We start from the raw sequence: 13,929 nt of genomic DNA, 5'->3' as shown, positions 1-13,929 counted from the left end.
CTAGGCCTGGGACTTAGGGTCTGAACTGAGGAGGGGCTTTGGGTGGGCTGTGGAATCTGAGGAGTTGTGTGCAAGGTGTACTGTGGGAGGAGAGGGCCATGGCTTTCACCAGATCTGACAGCTTTGCAACCTGGAGAGGTGTTGGGACTCAGTGGAGGTGGCGCCTCTGTCTCTAGTCCTGCCTGGTGCACAGTCCCTGGAGGGGCCCTGGGACCTTGCAAGGCTCACCTCTCTTCCCTTGTTGCAGGTCAAAACTGCCAACTGTACCACTGTTCCCCCTGCTAACCACATTTTCTCTTGAGGCCACTGTAGCCTCTCACCCCCACCATTTCCCTGGCAGTGGGTTCTACAGAGGGGGCCTGGTGTAAGCAGCTAAGGCTCAGCTGGACTGCTTAGGAAATGCAACTTTAATGGCCCCAGCCCTTCTGTCTGGGTCTAGTAGTCCAGGGCACAGATGAGGGCCACACCACGCTTTACCCAGTGTCGCTGGGGCTGGTCGGTGGGGATCTCCACAGCAATGACGTAGTTTGTGGAGTGGCCTGTGGTTGATAGTGTTCCTAGAGCAGGCAAGAAGGGGGAAGGTTAAGTTGTCTGCTTCAACTAGGGCAGGAACAGGGTATAAAGAAAGGCAGTGGACTTGGCAGACTGAGCTTGGGACAAGGAAGGGGACCTGACCCAAGAGGAAGCCTGTCTGGGGAGTGTGGCCAAGGCTCAGGCCTGCCCTCAGTTACTGCACTGACGATTGAGGATGGGAATGGGCGAGTTGATGCCCCTGCTCATTCCCTGTGGACCCAGCCCAGGCCCACCCCACCTCTCCAGGCTTCGGTTACCCCCTCTGAACCTCCATGGGCAGGCTGGGGCTCCCAGGACCCAAGGTGGGTCTGCTAAGGGAGGCAAGAGGATGGTGAGCTCAGGGGCCACTCCCCACAGACTGGGCCCAGCCCCTGGGCATCACCTTGCCTACTACTGGCCCAGCTCTGTCCTGGCCTAGTCAGTCTCAGGAGTGCTGACTGACCTCTGTCAGCCATCCTGTTCAGCTAACCTGGGTGAGCCTAACTGGCCCAACCCTGGGCCCCCACCTGTGGTGTAGGCTCCCCGCCCTGGGCCCCATACCAGCACGGGTCAGTGTCTTGTAGATGGGGCACAGGTAGAAGTCCTGGTTCTGGACCTTGCGGTTGGGCGTTGGCAGGAGCCAGATAACGGCCATCTCTGTGTATAGCTCCTTGGGCCGAGACTCAGCCAGCTGGAAGGCCAGAGGGTCCCATCGGGCACCTTCCAGGAACAGCCCATGGATGAAGCACCCCTCTCTGGGTCTTGTCTTGAGCTCTGATACTGACTGGCGCATCACCTGTGGTGGGCACACAGATGCCCCCTCACATATAAACACCCAGAATCTGGGTTAGGATTTGGGTCAGGAGGCACAGCACCCTTCTGAGGGCTCTACCTGCCTCCCCGCCTCACCTGCTGTTTCATCTAGTAGCCTACAGTCTGTGCTCTGCCCCTAGGGATTTCCCTGGGGCTTACGGTGTCTTCTGTCCTGGCTCTCCCTGTCCCCCAACCCCCTCTCAGGGGTCCCCTGATTCTGCCAGCCAGCTGTGGCCTCCGTGCTCCTCCTGCCTGGGCCACACCCCAGCCTGTCACCTGACCTGGCCCTGGCTGAGTCCACACCTTGAAATCGAAGGAGATGGTGTCAATGGAGATGATAGATTTGCGGGCATAGTTTTGCAGGGTGCCTGTCAGGAAAGCCTGGGGGAAGAAGAAGCCGCTGATCCAGAAGACGGCCGGGATGCCCTTGGAGATCCAGGTCTGCAGGAAGTCCAGGCGCTGCAGCAGGTCCATGACCCATGAGGACAGCGGCTTGAGTGATGGGTAGGCCTTGGCATTCCAGAGCTCTGGCACAGTGTTGTTGTATAGGCTGGCAGCCATCAGCTCCAGCTGCAAGGACATCACCACCAGCCCCTTGAGTGCCGTGAGCAGGTCTCTCAGCGTCTGTGTGATCACTTGCAGCAGCCGGTTGTACCTGTGGAGCCAGTGGTAAGGAGGAAGGCAGTGGTCTGGGGCCGTGTGGCCATATCTGCACTCCCCAGTTATAGGCCACAGACAAAAAAACAATGGCAGAACATAGGGGCTAAGAGCATAGAGGGGGGGTCGAGTGGCCTGAGTACAAATTCCAGCTCTGGCTGTTAGTAAATGTATGACCTTAGACAAGTCATGTAACCTTTTTGGGCCTTGGTTTACTCATCTGTAAAATGGAATAAAAATGTGGCTGAGTTAGAGAATGGGTTTATAGCACTTGGTGTAGCTTTTGCTGTCATTTCTCTACAGCCCAGTGGCCTGCTGACTCAGGGCTGGGGGTGGCAGGGGATTACCGGGTGACCTCCTGTACTAGCACCGTGTTCATTGACTCCTCATACAGCACAGGGTACTTGGTCATCACCCGCTGCAAGCTGATGGGCTCAGGCACCTTGAGCAGAATGTTCTGGGCCACATCCTCCACTATCTGTGGGCGCAAAGAATTCTACATGCGCAGAGTTCCTTCCCACAGGGGAACAGGCATGATGGTGGATAGGAGACTGGTCCTGCCCAACCACTGGGCCCTTTCCCCTGCTGCCACTAACCTCCTCCCGGCGCTGGCCACCTGCAGAGGATGATTTGGGTTGCAGCTGGATGATGGTGCCAAGCAGGGTGTAGGTCTCATTCTGGGCACAGGTGATATTGGCATTGTCATGCAGGCCAAAGATCTCAGGCATGTCGTTGAGTGGAAGACTCTTGATATAGGAGAGGTAGCCCTGGAGGGTAGGAGGGCTGCGACTGAAGCCCCTGCCCTGCTCTACCTCCAGCCTGCGGGACAGCCCTCCAATTGAGCACATCCCCTACTCGTCACCCCTGGTTGCAAGCTTTACGCATCTCCCTCTTACCCTCGGGACTCCATGGCCTCTGCTCCCTCCTAGCCCACTCCTCCCTGCTGCCTAGCTCCTTGCTTCTTCATTCAGCTGCTCAAACCTGTCACAGCCCCTCCTGCCACAGGCCCTTTACACTGCTGACCCACACTCTGGGGTGCTCCACCCAGCGCCTGCCTGCTCCTCACACATCTTAGCTGAAGCATCATTTCCTCAGGGAGCCCTCCCTGACTGTGGTCTGGGCTGCTTCCCGCCTCACTGCCTCACCTGGCAGCCTCAGATGAGCCGCCCGCCCCCTCCCAGCCTCACTAAGTCCTCTCGGGCAGGGGCTGAGAGGCGGGAGTTGGCGTCTGCCCACAGAACCTGAGCTCCAGGGCTATCTTTGTGGGATGGATCAATCAATGAAAAGGAGCTACTGGCCGGTAGGGGCCAAGTCTCCCAGCACCCAGGTGTTCACGGCACCCCAGGACCCCAGCCTGGCAGGCCGCCTAAAGCACGGCCCCGGTGTGTGCTCACGTTGAGGTCGTAGGTAGGTTGGATCTGGTGGTAGACGCCCGAGGCACTGTAGCTGTGCTCGGGGAAGAGCACGGCGGGGCTGTAGAAGTCCTCCAGGATGTTCATGACGCAGCGGCGGTCCCAGTCGTCAGTGACACGGCCCCCGTAGTTGATCTCCCCTGCCGTGTACTTGAGGACCTACGGGGTGGGTAGGTCAGGCCCCCACAGGCACCCAGCTCCCCACCCTCAGCCCATCCCCAGCCCACCTTGTAGGGGATGTGGTCATACTCGTCCAGGAACATCTTGAGCTGGCTGACGCAGATGCGCAGATCCCCGTCCGTGAACTCGTAGGGGATGTTGAAGCCCAGGGGCCCAAACTTACGACGCTCCAGGGCATTCCCATGGAACAAACACAGAGACAGCAGCAAGGACTTGAACTCCATCACCTGTCGGAGGTGGGGGCGGGGCGGAGGGGCGTGAAGGGTGGGGATGGAGATGGGGCAGGTTGGGGGTGCCAAGTGTGTCTCACCTTGTGACAGGAGTTGAGGAAGTCATCGCTGAGGCTGCTGTAAGACTTGAGCAGGTTGGCCTTGACCCCGCGTGGCGGCTCAATGGTCATCTTGGAGCTGTTCTGTAGGATGGACACTGGGAACTTGTTGCTGGGCAGGCTGGTGAGCCACAGGCGGAAGTCCCGGTGCACCTGGTGGCCACGCTCCACGTGAGCATTGAGACCCGTACCTGGTGGCTGCCCCAACACCAGGCTCCCTCCTACCCAAGGACCCTGGGCCACCCTCAGCCTGACTCCACCCCTGGGTTGGGCTGGGCCAGACCAGGCTGCACGGACCACTGGTAAAGAACATGGGCTTCGGCAAGTCCCAGGGTCACCCGTCTGTGCTGGGTGGCCTTGGGCGAGTCACTGGTAGCAGTAACTTGAGGGGGCCACTGGGAAGATTAATCTAGTTGATATGTGTTACATATGTCACTTCCTGAGCGCCCACTGTGTGCCGGTGGCTGGGCTGAGTGCTCTGTGGGACGATCTCATTTAGCCTTATCAGTCCTGGATGGATGTACTGTATTCCCTTGGTGTACCTTGTCGGGATTGATGTGCTCAATGAGGCGCTCCAGGACTGGCATCCAGCTCGGTGCCAGGTGGCAGTTCTGAAAGAAGACCCACTTGCCCCTCTCTATGGAGCTGCGCATCATGGCTTCCGCCCGAGGGCCCTGTGGGGACAGGAGTGCTGAGTGGTGGGGGACCAGCTGGCCCAGCCCACCAGCTCCCTTCTCCCCCACCCCCTTGCCCTTACCTGGCCCTGGCCCAGGGAGATGGCAGAGAGCTTCTTGGAGAACTTCATTTCTTCGGCAAACTTGTAGAGGTCGGCAGCCGGGTCAGTGCCAGGCGATAGCACGAAGATGAGGGGCGTGGTGGAGTTGGAGTCTTTGAACACCAATGACAGGTTGGCTGTCTGCAGGGCAGGGAGAGATGCTGGGGCCACCTAGAGCTTCTCCTCAGGGGCAGGCAACCAGGGCGAGGTAGGGGGGTCCTGGGGCCCCCAGAGTAGTCCCAGAGGGGCTTCCTGGTGGGACCTGGAACCTCTCAGAGCTTTTTGGGGTGGCTAGGGGTCCTGGCCTGACCAAGGCTGCAAAGTGGTCTGTCCAGGTGCAGCCAGGATCCTGGGACCCAGGCTGGGGATTAGCCCAGGTGCTGGCTGACAGCACTTGCCTGGGGCTCAATGAAGCGTGGCTCCAGGTTGGTGGCCACGAAGTCCTGCATGGCATTGGTAACCTTGTCCCCACGAAGGCAGCGGAGGACCAGCAGCTTCTGGAACTGGTCCAGGTACTGGTCCCAGATGCCAGGCAAGGGCTCCCTGCAACAGTGCCCACGTCCCCCTGAGAGCCAACCTGTGGGAGGGCACTGGCCACAGGGTCTCTGCTTGCTGGACAGCAGGGGAGAATGGGGTGTCCAGGGGTACATGGCCGGGGGCATGGAAGAGATGTAGTCACAGCTGCAGGGCAACCCTGTGTGGCCCCTCAGAGAAGGCTCCAGGGCAAGCCTGTTCCTGGGTCTCAGCCCCTGGATGTGCCCACCCTGCTGTGCCCTGGGTCCCAGCTCACCGGTGGGGCTCAGGGCTATCAAAGATGGCCTGGAATTCCGATAGGTGCTTCACGAAGTCAAGGGCGAAGGAGGAGAAGGCCGGCAGGTTGGAGAGTGCCAGGATGTCTCGCCAGGCCCGGTCTGACAGCCAGTCCGGGGCAGGGTTCTCACTCATGACAGGGACAGAGCCCCCGGACAGGAGGTAGCGCCACTCGCTCTGGCAAGGGACAGGGGAGGCTAGTGCCCAGGCCCTGAGGCCTGCCTCCAGCGCCCCACCCAGCAGTGCCTCCCCTACCATCCTCAGCCAGAGAAATGGAGTTCCCCTTGGGGGTGACAGTTGCACAGGTCTGGGTTAGTGTCACCTCTTTCCCTTTTCCTGGCTGTGTGACCTTAGGCAAAGGATTTGACCTCTCTGAGCCTCTGTTTCCTCACTTGGAAAGTAGGAAGAATCAGAATTCTGCTTCCCAGGGGTTTTGTGGGGGTAGGTCAGAGGGTAGCTATGATCCCAGCACCTGGCACACAGTGAGGGCTCAAGCAGTGGTGGCTGTGACTCTCAGTGCTTTCCAACGCACCATGAAATACCTGGGGCTCATGAGACCATGAGCCGGGAGGCTCAGGACTGTCTCTGTGCTCACCAGCACTCTCAAGGCTCTGAGAAGACATGTGCACAGGAGCTGCTGGGCCATAGTTAACCCAGGGCCTCCTGGCTGTTTTCAAGCAAGGAACTGGCCACCCCTCCATCACACACCTGGTTGATCTTGCCCTGGTTCATCATGATGCGGGCACACAATAGGAAGGCGAACATCAGCTTGTGCTTCTCGAAGAGGCTGTGGCAGACGTTGCTGTAGAGGTTGTAGGTCAGGTAGCGGTTGATGTTGGCGATGCGCTTCCTTAGGTTGTCTGCAGGGCAGAGGGGTGATGGCAGTGCAGGGAGAAGGGAGGGAAGCAAGATCCCTGGGGCCCAGCCCAGCCCAGCCCGTCTCCCCAGTAGCCAAAGGGGCAGTCTGGGCACCCCCTTGGGGCATTTGCTCCGAGGAGGGTAGGAGGGGCGTGTGTTCTTACATAGTGTAAGTCTGATGAGGGTGTGTATGAGTGGACATGGGTGTGAGTCTACGTGTGTGTGCCTGCTGTGGAAATGCATCCAGGTGTGTCACACCTGTGCCAGGGTAGAGCCTGGTGTTTGTGTCAACATGTGCATCTGTGCCAGGGCTACCTGCCCTCTCTGAGTTGGCGATGCCTGAGAGGAAGATGTTGAGAAACCACTCGAGGGAGTACTGGTACATGGGGTCCACGTTGGCCAAGTCAGACACGCAGAAGAAGAGGATCTGGGTGCGGACGGCCACGGGAATGTACTCCATGCGCGTGAGGTCAATGTCCTTCTCTGTCTGCTCTGCAATCCTGACCTTGGCCTGGGGGTGCAGTACAGGGGGAGCTGGTCAGGCCCAGGTAGGTTGTCAAAGGGCACCAGGCAGAGGTGGGTGGGGATAGGGGGCAGGCCTGGGGCAGGTGGGGAGAGACAGGCAGGGGTGGGCCGGCAGTTGCTGACCTGGATCTCAGCAGCCTTCATCTTGGAAGCCTCCAGCACCTTGATGAGTTCCATGTCATCCACAGGGTTGCCCTCAGAGGAGCTGAGCCGGTACAGGATCTGGTCTTCAATGTCCTTCAGCTCCTGGCGCATCTTGGCATTATTGACAATCAGCTGGTTCTTGGCTTCCTCAAGGTCAGGCCGCTCCTCAGCCACTACCTGGCCCAGCAGCTGGTCCTCTAGGCCACTGCCAGGGGCAGGGGACATTATGTCTGTGACACCTGGTGGGCCCTGGAGGGCCAGCCTTGAGCCCACTCACCTATGTACCTGTGCTCCTGGGGCTCCAAAGAGCCTAGTATCCCTGTTGGTGTCAGCCTGGGAGGCCTGGCCTCTGTCTCAGGCTGCAGGGCTAAGGCAGAGCCTGGCTTCAAAGTGACCAGTTCTCAGTGAGACCTCAGGTGGCAGCTTGGAATCCCAGCAGGGGCCAGGCAGTTGAACATGTGAGTTGCTGGGGTCTCTGAAAAACTCCCTCTCAGCAGGAGGGGGCTGGGGGTGATGGGGAGGGACAGGACTTAAGGATGTTTTCACCCCCTTGTCTGTGGAGAGGTTCATAGTGGCCACTGGCATGGAGGCCTTAGCACTCTATGTGGGTGGTCAGCAAAAGCTATAGTGCCTGGGCTTAGGGCAGCAAGGGCAGGAAACGGCTTGGGTGCAGGGAGCCAGAGTATGCCCCCCACAGGGCTCCAGGACAGCTCTGGGGGTGAGTGCACAAGGGCTCAGCAAGGGCTGTGGGGAAAGGGTATCCGGATGAGGTGGGGCTAGTGCTGGCCAGGGAGGCTGGGGGAGGGGTTCCTGAACAGGGATCAGGATGATCTGAGGGTGGGGTTTCTCAGGTGGAAACGGTGGCAGGTAAAGGGAGTTGGTGGAGGGGCTAGAAAGACCTGAAATGCAGAGTGCCTGGGAGGAAGCTGGCAGGGCCTCAGGGGGAAACCCACTGAGTCTCTGCCTGGGGGTGGGAGGAGGCAGCCAGGCAGGCTGAGGCAGAGCTGATGCTCGGGGGCCCAGGGACCAAGGGCTTACCTGGGAGACAGGGTGAAGTTGATGAGGGTGAGCTTGGTGGAGATCTCGGGCGTGTAGTGTGGGTTGGGCAGCTTGGTGGTGATGTACATCCTGAAGTCCTCGTGGTAGGGGATCACCGTGTCTCCCAGCTTCAGCACCGTGTTCCCCTGCTGCTTGTATGTCTGTGGCAGGTGGGATGGGCAAGCGCTGTGGCCTGGGCTTCACCAGTGAGGCAGGGGAAGGGGGCCGCCCCCACCCCCACTGCTGCAGGCCCACCTGCTTGAGCAGCACGGGCTCCAGGGCGGGATCCAGCTCCTCGCCCACATTCTCTAGAAGGCAGGGCTTGCCAAAGCGGATGGCATTCTCCATGCTGCGCAGGAAGTCGCGATCGCTCAGCTTGAACACATCCAGCCCGCTGTCCTTCTCCTGTGGGCACAGGGGGCGGGTGGGGGCCGCGGGGGCTGAGAACCAGCCTGAGGCTCAGCTACTCCCCCTGCACCTGCTAAGCCCCGCTGGGTGGGGTGGTGGCACCCGGTGGGTGGGCTCACCATGTTCTTGATCCATTTGTTGGCCTGGCTCTGAGGGTCAATGAAGTGGGTCCAGCGCTGGGAGAACTGGTTGATGACCCCATTCTCCACTGACAGTGTGTCGTTGGGGAGGCCAGCAACCTGTGGGGGACCGGGCTGGGTCGGGGGTCTCACACAGCAGGCTCAGTTGGTACATCAGCTACTCCCAGCCTTGTGCTTTGGCTGTGTTTCCCTTCTCCTTACTGCACCCTCTTGAGGGTGGAGGGCAGTCCTGAGGTCTCAGCCCCCAGTACTGGTCTCCCTCCTATTGGCTGGCTCCCGACACCCTCCTTCGCTGGGCCAGTTGTTCCTCTTGCCTATTGAGTCCTTGCTCAGTCAGACCATCTTCATGGAGCCAGTAAAGCCCATCAGCCCTCCCGGACTGTGTTCACGCTCAGCCTCTGCCTAAGCCTCTTGGTTCTCTCCTTGTGCCAGCTCTACCTGTCCTCCAAGGTCTAGCTCAGACACGACCTCGTAACCCTCACTCTGGACACTGCTCTCCCACCCCACCCCCACTCTCATAAGCACCCCTTGACCTCTCTGCCCACAGTTAGCCAGCATCTGTGCCACTTGCTCGGCTTTCTCCTCTCCTACCCACCAGCCTCTGACTGGCCCCGGGCAGGCTCAGGAGATGCATCTCTAAGCAGACCCAGGAAAGAGGGTGGGAGGGAGGCGGGAGGCTCCTGGCCCAGCCCGACCACACTGCAGGCCCAGCCCAGTTGCTCCAGCCCCCCGGGGTGGGCACCTGCCACGAGCGGATCTTCACGGGGTTCCCCAGAGTCCCGATTAGCGTGGGCTCGGAGGTGTGTGGGACATGGTGGGTCGTGAGCTGCTTGACCCAGCTGTCGTAGAGCACCGTGCGGTACTGGCCCTGGGGAGATGCCAGACTCAGGGCCACCCCACCGAGACAGCCGCGATGCCCTCCCACTTCCCCCTGTACCCCAGCGCTCAGCAGTTGTGCAGAGGTCAGAGCTCAGACATGGAGACGGAGGCCTGAGCTCTAGCCCCACTTTGGGGAACATCCTCGGCCTCCACAATCCTCAGCCCCTTATCTGTGAAACCAGCATAAGAACAACAATGCCCACCTGTCAGGGCAGCTGTGAGGATTGAATGAGAGGCACACAGCAAGCACGGCAGTGTGAGCTCACACTTCCCTCTAGAAGGCCAGCCCCACCAGAGCAGGTTTTCTGGCTGTTTTGTGAGCTGCCATATCCCCAGTGCCTGGAACAGCACCTGGCTCAGACGGGGCGCCTGAGCAGTGCTTGTTGAATGAGTGAGAGAAGAGCCGCCCTCAGGCCACCCCTCGTGGAGGTGAGGCCTCAAAGCGGGGCCGGGGGCTCCTTACCGTGAAGGGGCCCAGGTAGGCCACAAAGCCGGCAGCCACCAGCACGTCCCCGAAGATGTTGTCGAGCGTGTGTTCCAGGTTCTCCACCGTATCCTGCCAGCGCACCCTCTCGTCTGACAGTCCGTTGATGAGCTGCGAGGACAGCCCACGGGGTGGGTTCTGGGAGGCTGGGCCGGGGGCCTGGGTGTCCCTGCCTGGCGCAGTCCCCGAGGTGGCCGGTGTGGGGTGTGTAGACAGCCACCCTGGGACCCCCCCTACCACCCGGGCCCTTCCAGCCTGTCGGGGGCCTGCCACAGCACAGGCCCTCACACCTTGTCGGCGCGGCCCAGCCGCTGCTCGCACTGCTCACACTTCAGCTCCAGTTCCTCCTTCTTAGCGATGCAGTCTCGGTACTTGGCCTGCATCGTGGCAATGCCATCCTCCGCCTTGTGCAGGCGCTGCTTCGCCTCCTCCAGGATCCTCTGTGTCACCTCCAGGTCGTCCTGGGCCTCCCGCAGGGCTTGCTGTGGGCAGAGGGCGCAGGACCAGCTTTCCTGGTGCCCAGAGGAGCCCACGCCCCCTCCCCTGCCCCCCAGGTCTACCCAGCCCTCACCCGCTTGGGCTCCACGGCCTTGGCCACGAAGTGGTACTTGTGCATGGCGCGCACCCACTGGCAGATGGAGGTGCAGGCCTTGGACACCTTGGCGATGGCGGCCGGCTGGAACTCTTCATTGTCAATGTATGGCTGGATGGCTTTGATCACCGCCTCCCCAATGTTGTCCTGGGGATGGGAACCATGGGCTCAGGGGGCTGCTTCCCAGGGAGGACAGAGAAGGCTCTGCAGGGGCATTCTGCTCCTGCCGCTATGCCCCGTGCAGGCCTCAGTACAGGTGTCCTCCCTAGGGAATAAACACAACCCACAAAAGCTGGCCAGAAGAGGATCTTCTGTATTCCAGGATTTCAAATAATATGATCAGAGATTCTTCTTTCTCAAGAAATGACACAACCTCAAGATCTGATAATACAGGGACTTCCCTGGTGGTCCAGAGGGTAAGACTCCGCGCTCCCAGTGCAGGGGGCCCGGGTTTAATCCCTGGTCAGGGAATTAGATCCCGCATGCATGCCGCAACTAAGACCCGGTGCAGCCTAAATAAATAAATAACTATTTAAAATTAAAAAAAAAAAGAAGATCTGATAATATGCAGGCCCCATTTAAAACCCATTTAGAGACAAGGGCTCCTTCCTGGCCTATATGGAGACGAGTGAGTGGTTCTGATGCCCACCCTGGCTCACGTTCAAATGTAATAATCCCCACCCCGAGAGCTCACCATACTCTTGAAGCGCTTGTCCTACCCTGGGAGAATCCAGCTCTGTAATTCAGGATGAGCCCAGGAATCTGTATTGTTCATGAGCTCCCAGAGGTCAGAGCTTGGGACCAGGGGAACCTGAGTGCTGGCCGTGAGCCTCCTGATTTGGGCTCAATTAGAGGGATGGGGAAGCCCATACAGAGTCCAGCTGTCACTGAGATGGGCCATTGTCTCTGCCCTCCCAGTGCAGTCTGGGACGTGCCCAGGGCTCCAACACTGACACATGGTGGGGGTGGGGGGGGCCCACGTGGAACTAATTTCTGGGCTGGAAAGGGGCCCTCCAAGAGGGCTGCGGGCTCCAGGCTGACCTAACCCTAAGCAGCCCCATGAGAGCACATGCCCATGGATACTGAGAACCCCAGATAGACAGGAAGGCAGAGAAATCCAGAGACAGACAAGCACTAAACCTCAGGTGTTGAGGCTGAGGGAGAGGCGATGACTGAGCAGCCAGGGAAGGTCTTGGCCAGCGCCATGGGGGTTTCAGGGAGAAAAGAGCAGGAGAGAGAATCTCCAGGCTGCGGAGCCTTGGAGTGACTGTGGGTGATGTCCTATGGGCATAGGAGACTTCCCAGGTCCTGATTTCCTCAACACCCATCTGTTGGTTGGTCTGTCTGTTGCCCCCACCAGCTGGAGAGCTTCTCTGGGCCAGGATCTGGCCCCATCAGCTCTGTGGCCACAGGGCTGCGTGTGTTGCAGGCAGAGTGAGACAGGACGGAGGCCCCAGCGCTGGAGGGGGAGGGAGCCGGTTCCTCTCCCCACTTCTCTGCCCAGCTGGGTCCTGCCCTCACTCACTCCCAGCTGGCCGGGTGTCTGGCACGCTCACCTTGTCAAACTTGAAGAGGCTCTCCAGGAAGCGGCCGGGGTCCTGCAGCAGCCCCTTGCCTGGCTCCCAGTAGTCATCCACCTTGGAGCCAGGCTTCTCTCCAGGCACCTTCTTGGGCTTGATGCCCTTCATGATGCACACAGCTTCTATGACCAGCTTCACGCCTGGGGGTGGCCGCTGCATGGCACGCACCTGTGGGCCAGGCCAAGAGTGGGGAAGGGGGAGGTCCATCACGGAGTGGGTACCTCCAGGCAGGGACAGCCGCCAGACAGGGTGGGCCCCACCAACCAAGTCCCTACCACTACAGACCAAGGGCACACCCGGGGATCCCCCGACGTCTGCCTTAGCCTATGACAACTACTCCTCCCCCATATACCCAGGCCTGGCCACGAGGCCCTGTACGCTCAGTTCTCAAGGCCCAAAGCCCTCCTCATGCACCTGCCCGGGCCCTGGGGGCTGATACAAGGAGGTAAGGGCAGGCAGCTGGATTCAAGCTCTAGTTCTGCCCTCATCCCTTGACACATGACCCTCAAGGGATATGTAGAGGGAGGGCCTAGGGGCCAGAACCCAAGAGGGCTCCAGGGAGGGATGCCAAGAAAAGCCTGGGAGGTGCCTAGCCACCCACCTCGGTCACATCATTCTTGTTGAGGTTGCGCAAACTGGCCAGGGCTGCATCCAGGGCGGGCAGAGCCTCATCCAGATCCTTCTGGGCATCGTCAGCAATACCTTGTGCCTTCCTGGCCTTCTCATTGGCCTTGATCTCCTCTGCTTGCACTGAATTCCGGGACTCCTCAGCAATGGTTGTGTCCACCTAGGAACCAGAAGTAGGGAGGACCCAGTGATGGCCCGTGTCAGGGACAGGTGTGCCCTCCTCCCCTTTCTCCTTTCTGTGTCTCAGTCTCCCCAGGTGGAAGGAAATGAGGGTTGGGATGCCCCATTCTCTAAGGACCCTCTCGGCTGTGACAGCCCATGGAGATCTGGGAGTGCTAGGAACTCCTTCCAATCCTGAGTGCTCATCGTGGGCCTGGCATGGGGCTCAGGGCTTTACATGCTTGAGCATAACTGCCCCATGGGCAGGACCCCCTACACCCACAGGGCACCTCCATGCAGAACAGAGAAAGGCACTCCCCTCCCACAAGTCACTTTCTTTCCATCTGCTGGAAAAATTTTCAATACCACTGCCTTTGTAGAGCAGGACATGATTGTTTCTGCCAGAAAGCTGCCATCATGAATACGCAAACCTGCGGAGGCTGCTGTGAGGACTGGCCCTCAAATGTGGGCCCTCTTGTAGACTCAGAGGATCTTAGAGGGAGACTCAGGCAGACTCTGCACCGCTAACTGTGGCTGCCCTGCTGCTCAGTCCGTGTTGTGATTATTGGGTTTGGATTTGTCTTGCTCATCACCATATCCTCTGCCCAGTGCAGCACTTGGCAAAGAATAGGTTCTGAGCAAGCATTTGTTGAATTAACACATGACTGAATGAGGGAACTGGGCACCAAGAGGCTAAGCAACCTGTGAGGCCGGGCAGCTAGGGATCTTGTAGTTGCATGGGGATGCCGAGCATCCTCAGACGTGGTCAGCCGTCAGGGAGGGGGCCAGGAGCACCCCCAACCTTGATCTGCTCCATGGTAAGCGTGGTCTCCTTGGCAGCCTCCTCCAGCAGGGGGCGCATAATCTCCAGCTCTTCCTGCATCTTGGCCACGTCCTCCGAAGTGCGCAGCAGCTGGGGGGTGGGAGGCAGCGGGGGGCACAGAGAGGAAATCCGGTGTGACGGTGTG

At 59.6% G+C, this 13,929-nt stretch overlaps 1 protein-coding gene across 1 annotated transcript in view; it reads right to left on the bottom strand.

The window, feature by feature from the left end:
* Positions 1-435: 435 nt before the first annotated feature.
* The window catches only part of DNAH1 (dynein axonemal heavy chain 1), a 68,937-nt gene continuing 55,443 nt past the window's right edge, over positions 436-13,929 (bottom strand). The window contains exons 53-77 of the mRNA XM_061195421.1: positions 13,764-13,874; positions 12,777-12,962; positions 12,152-12,343; positions 10,575-10,742; positions 10,294-10,485; positions 9,983-10,114; positions 9,383-9,508; positions 8,620-8,739; positions 8,348-8,497; positions 8,093-8,253; positions 7,034-7,259; positions 6,701-6,896; positions 6,236-6,387; positions 5,508-5,704; positions 5,116-5,260; positions 4,700-4,858; positions 4,485-4,616; positions 3,925-4,095; positions 3,662-3,841; positions 3,417-3,593; positions 2,619-2,789; positions 2,370-2,500; positions 1,669-2,020; positions 1,114-1,348; positions 436-557 (exon numbers count right to left, since the gene is read on the bottom strand). Of these exons, the coding sequence (XP_061051404.1) occupies positions 436-557; positions 1,114-1,348; positions 1,669-2,020; positions 2,370-2,500; positions 2,619-2,789; positions 3,417-3,593; positions 3,662-3,841; positions 3,925-4,095; positions 4,485-4,616; positions 4,700-4,858; positions 5,116-5,260; positions 5,508-5,704; positions 6,236-6,387; positions 6,701-6,896; positions 7,034-7,259; positions 8,093-8,253; positions 8,348-8,497; positions 8,620-8,739; positions 9,383-9,508; positions 9,983-10,114; positions 10,294-10,485; positions 10,575-10,742; positions 12,152-12,343; positions 12,777-12,962; positions 13,764-13,874 (4,284 nt within the window). The remainder of the gene's footprint in view (positions 558-1,113; positions 1,349-1,668; positions 2,021-2,369; positions 2,501-2,618; positions 2,790-3,416; positions 3,594-3,661; positions 3,842-3,924; positions 4,096-4,484; positions 4,617-4,699; positions 4,859-5,115; positions 5,261-5,507; positions 5,705-6,235; positions 6,388-6,700; positions 6,897-7,033; positions 7,260-8,092; positions 8,254-8,347; positions 8,498-8,619; positions 8,740-9,382; positions 9,509-9,982; positions 10,115-10,293; positions 10,486-10,574; positions 10,743-12,151; positions 12,344-12,776; positions 12,963-13,763; positions 13,875-13,929) is intronic.

The sequence above is a fragment of the Eubalaena glacialis genome, chromosome 7 (assembly GCF_028564815.1).
Source record: "Eubalaena glacialis isolate mEubGla1 chromosome 7, mEubGla1.1.hap2.+ XY, whole genome shotgun sequence".
In the NCBI taxonomy this organism is placed as follows: Eukaryota; Metazoa; Chordata; class Mammalia; order Artiodactyla; family Balaenidae; genus Eubalaena; species Eubalaena glacialis.
The sequence above is the reverse complement of the archived record's forward strand: the minus strand, read 5'-3'. Positions and strand labels throughout refer to the sequence as shown.